The sequence below is a fragment of the Drosophila rhopaloa genome, unplaced genomic scaffold (assembly GCF_018152115.1).
Source record: "Drosophila rhopaloa isolate 14029-0021.01 unplaced genomic scaffold, ASM1815211v1 contig_3, whole genome shotgun sequence".
In the NCBI taxonomy this organism is placed as follows: Eukaryota; Metazoa; Arthropoda; class Insecta; order Diptera; family Drosophilidae; genus Drosophila; species Drosophila rhopaloa.
In genome coordinates this window covers 13373374-13380225 of record NW_025335123.1, presented here as the reverse complement: position 1 = coordinate 13380225, position 6852 = coordinate 13373374, and the positions used below count along the sequence as shown (strand labels likewise).

The following is a 6852-nucleotide window of genomic DNA, read 5'->3' as shown; positions in this document are numbered from 1 at the left end:
TGGGTTTTAATATTGTTTTTACACCTTCAAAAAAATAAGTAAAAAAATATATTTCACCACTACTCCTGTTTACTGTTTTTGTTATTAAATAAAATAACTAATCGCGATTTAGATTGCAAAATAAAACAATCCACTTAGTCGCACAAACACCAATCATCACATGTAAAACACCTTTAAAATTGCTTTTGAAATTAAATTACTTTGAATACGGGCGCAGAGGTCCTGTCGCTCTTCGCTCGCAAAAACACAACAAAAAGAGACGCAGCACGGTCTGACAACCAACCAGATCGGATCAAGTTTGAACTCGCACCAAACGCGATAGCGGTTGATGGAGGTTGAGAGACCTCGATGCTGGCATAGGTGCAATCGATATTTAAAAAATCAGTGTCATCGATGTTTTTAAAACATCGGTAGTATCGATGTTTAACAGGGCATTTTCGATGTTTTTACAATACTGTCGAGCATTGAAACAAACGGTCATTCGAATTTTGAAAAATGGTCACACCAATATACATATAATACTCCTATTTTTGTGCACTTTAAACGATTCCTCTCTAGATCGGATGCAATGTTTGTCTAGTACGAAAAACGCGTAGAAATTTGAAAAAAAATTATAAATGTAATATATTTTTGGATAACTATCGAAATATCGGTTGGGGTATTCCCTACAAATTTGGGCAGGTAACACAGTTACAGGAAACACCTGTTTGACAATTCAATAGGACAATTTGTTGGTAGTTTTCTGAAGTTTGATCAAGTTAAGTTCAGTAAACATTAGCAAGAACTCGATTAAATTCGAAGCTTAAGTCTGAGTTCTTTGGTTAGCTAGTACAAAATCGAAAATGTCGAAAAGTTTGTATATTTTTCTAAGACCGGTATTGTAAAAATATTGCAGCTTAATGCATTTGGAAATCGGAACCAGTTAAATGTACCATAGTTTCATCGGAAACTGATTATTTCGCAGCATATCGAAACCTTGCCGCCGAAATTCAAATGAAATCCTAGATCACAGATCGATATTTCTACGAATAACCGATATATTATTGGTGTGCATCCTGGCTTAAGGATGGTGACACGGAAAAATAACGTGGAAAACGCGCGTAAATTCAAAATTTACAATGACATCATATCATTGATAGTAAATTCTGAATGCTAGTTTAATTTGTTTATACAATTAAATGGTATGCCTAATCTCCTGTATGCATGCTATTTATCATTTTGAGCTCGTTTTCGCATATATGCTAAAAACTGATTAAATATTAAACTTAAATGTACCTAAATATTTTGTAAGTCTGAAAATTTAATTTAATCTTAAGTGATTGTAAACTAATAGCACTATCTCGAAAAAGGTCGTGTTTTTTACTGTTGATTTAATAGCTATATTTTTTAATAAGAAATTGAGTCCCCCCACAGACCTGTTCTTATCAGCACCGCAGTTGGGTTTCCAATCAGCGCCTCCCGCTAGGAAACGGGGTGCTGATTGGGACGGGTCAGTGTGCAGTGACATCCCAACCCCATTGTAGTTATTGGATGGCACGCACAAATAACACTAAAAAGAGGCACAGTCGTATACAGACAGACGGCGTACGTGTCATTACTCAACGACGACGAACAAGCAAAGAAATAAAGAGGGGCCAATAAATGTATTTCACATGCGGACTGCAACAGACATCAGCTATAGTGTGCCTTAGCTGCTTGGAGCCTATTTGAAAATCAACAAAATCATTTCAAATGAATTTCTAGAGAATAATATAGATATATGTATATGTTTGCGATGTGACCTTGAGCATTTTCACAAGAGTGGATTGAAAAAACATTTAGATATTACAACATATTATCGAAGTTAAAAAAAAAAATATTTTTCATTCAATTTAAAATTATAAGGAAATCTTTTTAATGCGGTTCCCCATCGATCGTTCCCTTTTCTTCCGGTTTTTACTAGTCACGATGTGTAATATAAAAAATATACAATGCAACATTGTATACAATATATCAAACTAAAATGGAATTATCTTAATTACCAGCTGGGTTTACATACATAATATAAATTTTAGGAAGAATATTAAATGTCACGTTCTAGTTATCATAGCTAAACACACCGGATTGTTCTTAATGCGTTCGACTTTTAGATCTGGAATCCGAGTGTGAAATGCTGCTCTTTATAATTATAAAATATTAAGAAAATCTTAATTTGTTATAATGATTATATGGATTTGACCTTTAAGAAAAATAATGATAATTATGGATTTTAAATTCCTTTTTACGATTCAATTACGAACTGAATGGAGCTTTAATGAAAGAAATAACTACGCAAAATAAAAAACAGAAAATGTATGTGAATTAATATCTGGGATTTAAATTTCAATACACATTTTCTTAAATTTGGAATAGTTTTAATATCTAAGCTAAATTATGTTCTACATTTCCATAATTGGGTTAAAACAAATATGACTAATATTTAATAAACAAGGTAATAATAAATAGATAGATATAATTCACTGCTCTTCTCTCCCTTTCTCTCGCCCCATCTCTGTCTAATGCAGATGTGAACAGCTTTAAGTCGAAATTTAATTTCAACATATTTATTGATGTAATTCAAAAATTAAATATAAGTTATGTTTATAATTATTACTGCTTACTATGCAAATTTACTTTGCAGTTTTGCGTTCTGTTTTTTGTTTTCCTTCATTATAATTATTATTATTTGTTTGTTTTACTCTTGTTGCTGGTTGTATATCATTACTTTCCCCCATCTCAGTTGGCTTTGCTTGGTTGTTTCTCCTTTTCCTCCACTATTCAGCATAATTTTTTTGTTTGCTTTTTCTGTGTATTTTATTAATTTTTTTATTGTTTATTCTTGTTTTTGTTTCTTATTTATTCCATTTTAATTAGTTATTGAGTTTTGCTTCGCTCGATTCATAATTAAGCATTGGATTCGATTTGACGTGAATCAAATGGGATATATGCATACATATATGGTGTTTATTCGCTTATATATATACATATACATATATATAGGTTTAGTTTTCCTCCGCTTTACTTCTTTTTTTGCTCCTCCAACATTACCATTATTATTTCTTGTAATTTATTAGGCTAAGTGTTGATTTCTTTCTTTTTTCTCTTTTTTTTTTGGGCAATGATGTTTGCTTTTATGAGTGGGTGTATGAAAGGTGTTTGAGGGTGAGTGTGAGTTTTGTGTATGGTTGTGTTTGTGTTTGGATTGCGAATTGATTTGAATCGAATTGATTTGGAGTAATTTGTGTGTGTAACTATCGATCGCAGTGATTCACTCGTGAATCACATTTGCTGGGGTATCTTTTTTATATCATTTATGTGTTTGCTTGTCTGCGCTGTTGCTGTTGCTTTTGTTTTGCTTTTGTTCCTTATTTGTTTAGTATTGAATTTAAATTAATATTAAGAAACATCCTAACGCCCACTGTTGTTGCTCAATCCTCCGGTTGTGTCTGCTTCGTATTTTCTCCCTTTCTTGCCAGGCCTTTCGTCCACGTCCACGACCGCCTCCATCCTCCTCTTCAGATGTACTCCCCCATTCGTCTTCAACCTCGCTCCCAAGCCGATCCCCAGCTTTTAGTCCGCGATGAGGGGCTTGCCATTCTGCTTCTCCTTGTCTTTGTCCAATTGCTCCAAGAGAATAGCTGGATTGGGCTGACCCTGGTGGGTCTTTTGCTTCAGCATTGTCCAGTCGTAGATGTAATCATACTGATGGTTCAGCGTCCTGAACAGTATGCTGTGTTATGGAGGGAGAAAGTTCGTATTAGTGAGCCATTAGATCATCACACAATAAAAAACTATGACTAAAACACTCAAAAAACACAGCCTCAATGTGATTATCATTATCACCATAAATTTACGTATTTACGTAGGAAATAAATCAAACAAAAGCTTATTAATTAATTTCTCTATTGATTTAAGACGATAAATCAGGAATTTAAATTTGAATTCGAATGTAAACCCAATTATTGTATAGATAATCCTCGCTTAAGTTGTTGTATTATCATATCGTTAAATTGACAAATCAAATGGTTTAAATCGGAATGTTGAAACAAGAAAAAAGGAAATTAAATGAGTTTGTCATCTATGATTGAAATACCCGAGGAATAGCAAAGCGCAGCCGTACTCACCGGAACAATTGACGTAGGTACATGTAGTCCGGCTGCTCCTCAAAGCGCAGGCTACGACAATAGTTCAGATACATGGAGAACTCGGCCGGCGAGCCCTTGCAGAGGACCTCGATGGGCGTGGACATCTTCTTTTCGGAGATCTTCTCGTACTTCTGCTGCTTGGTGTTGGCCTTCATGCCCTGCCATGGCAGGACGCCGCGATTGAAGTACATCATCACGTAGCCGAGGGACTCCATGTCGTCCCGCCGCGACTGCTCGATACCCAGATGGGCGTTGATCGAGGCGTAGCGGGCGGTGCCGGTGAGGTTCTTGTCCTCGCGGTACAGGATGTGGTGGCGCGTGTGTGGATCGCGGAACTTCTTGGCCAGCCCGAAGTCGATCAGGAAGAGCTTGTTGCAGTGGCGGCCGATGCCCATGAGGAAGTTGTCCGGCTTAATGTCGCGATGGATGAAGCACTTGAGATGGATGTACTCCAAACGACCGATCATCTGGTCGACCAGCATCAGCACCGTCTTGATGGTGAAGTGGCGCGTGCAAAAGTTAAATAGGTCCTCGAGCGAGGGTCCCAGCAGGTCCATCACCAGGGTGTTGAAGTTCTTCTCCTTGCCATGGTGGCGGATGCGGGGGAATCCCACGCCGCCGCTCAAGATCCGGTACAGCTTGGCCTCGTACAGCAGCTGCGGATGGCGGGCGTGGGCACTTTCCATCTTGATGGCCACCTCTTCGCCGCTCTGGATGCTCATGCCCAGGTAAATGTCACCAAACGAACCGCTTCCTGTGGGTTATTTATGGAGTTTAAAAGCCATTTCTGGAGTAAATTCATTGCGCTTTATACTCACCAATCTTCCTGATCACCCGATATTTGCCACCGACGATTATCTCGGGGCGACTTTCCTTCAATATCCTCATCTTGTCCATCCTGGCTAGCTGCTCCTCCGCCTAGGGGTTCTTCTCAAAAGCAGTTGTACGGGATCACTTGAAAAGCTGAGGATTTGTGATGGAAATATGATTAATTTTTTGTGATGTGACTTTAAAATTAATATAAGCTAGTATTAACTAGTTTTAATGAAAGCTGAAAATCCCAACTCTATTGTCACACACTTTTCTTTGCAGATGTTTCGTTTGACGTATTGCCACCTTGAAGCTTAACAGTTTCTGTTCTAGATAAAGTCTGAGGAAAACAACAATATGTATAACTAACTAGTACATAATTAATAATGGACTCTTCAGAAAGTTGGCTTGATTGGAAATAAACAAAATAAAATAATGATGACAATATATGTACATATACCGCATTGGTTGAGACAGTTATGATTGAAATTCAGCTGAAGCAAATATCATGGTATTTTTCTTGGAATAAAACTCGATAAACCTTTTAAGATGATGACAATCACATAGACAACATAGCAAACCTACTAGTATTTTTTGAGAGTTTTAGATTGAAATATGTAACAAATTAAAACTGGTTTATATGAAGTTTTGTTTTTCGAAATTTGCTTGTTTTTGGCAGTCCTGTTTAGTGAATTTCTATGCGAACTATATTATGTATTTTGGGTGTTTCTTTTAGAGAACTTTGTTAGAGACACTTTTTTTTTTGGTTTAAACAACTCTCCCCAATAAAACAGCAACGATTAACAATAATAATAATCGGATTGGGATTTACGGAACAGCTGACACATAACCAATATTACCAAAGCTGTTTTGGTTGTCTGGTCTGTACTTTCTTTTCCACCTGTCTTCCTCTTCTTACGAATTTGTTTTGCTTTTTTTTACACAGCTTGCACTTTACGTGTTTTTCTGGCCAGTAGTCCAATCGATATATCTGCATTATCGATTACTCTCACCAGGCCAGGCGATCCCCATTTTTGGGGGGGAGGGACATTTCTCCTGGTGGGGAGAGGGAAGGGATTTCCTAAGTAAACACAGACAGACAGACATCGATAAACGATAAATTGGCGACAGGTACTGCTTCCTCATCTTCCTTACCCCGTTGGAATGCATATTACACACACAAGCACACACACCCATTGCTATGACGCACAACAACAACAGTTGGAGCGATACACATACACGCACACAGCTGCAGTTGCACCTTACAAATGTTTTACACAAAAGAAAATTTCGAAGGCACACACACAGAGGCGCGGGGCCACACAAACAGTCATACACACACACGCACACATCGAAACGCGCAGCGAGACACGCACACAGGCAAACCCCCACACTTGCACACATACACGTTTGCATATTTAGCACGCATTTGAAACTGGACGAAATGGAAAAAATTAAAGATCCTCGCGGATATTTTACAGCCATATTCTTTCCGTAATTCGAAAATGCTTACCAGCAAACGAGAAAACGAATTAATGCCCTGCTGGGTGTTTCTCAAGGTTGGCTCTTTTACAATATATTCGCTGTTCGGCTGCGCTGCTTTTTCTCTGCCTTTGCTCTGCTTTGCTGGTGGAGAAAAAAAAAACGGAACGGGGAAAATTTCGTCGCAGATCCGTTTTCGATTTCCTTCACTTTTGCGGTTGTTTCGCAGCTCGTTAATTATTGCACGTCGTTCGCGAGGCCTTTACAGCTAATTCGTGCGCGCGAACGGAACAAAAAGAGAGGAAATATATGTATTTTATTAACTAAAATAAAATGGTAGACTCCAGCAAAAATGCTTTTGCTTGACAGCCAGCGCTAGTGTGGCCAGAGCTTCAGC

General features: G+C 37.8%; 1 protein-coding gene across 1 annotated transcript; it reads right to left on the bottom strand.

The window, feature by feature from the left end:
• Positions 1-2566: 2566 nt before the first annotated feature.
• On the bottom strand, positions 2567-6847 carry LOC108049858 (casein kinase I). Its single transcript, XM_017131211.2, has 4 exons — positions 6487-6847; positions 4982-5126; positions 4143-4917; positions 2567-3748 (listed from the first exon to the last, which is right to left on the bottom strand). The coding sequence occupies exons 2-4, from the start codon at positions 5058-5060 to the stop codon at positions 3589-3591; spliced, it is 1014 nt and encodes a 337-aa protein (XP_016986700.1). The 5' UTR covers positions 5061-5126; positions 6487-6847; the 3' UTR covers positions 2567-3588.
• Between the last annotated feature and the right edge of the window lie 5 nt (positions 6848-6852).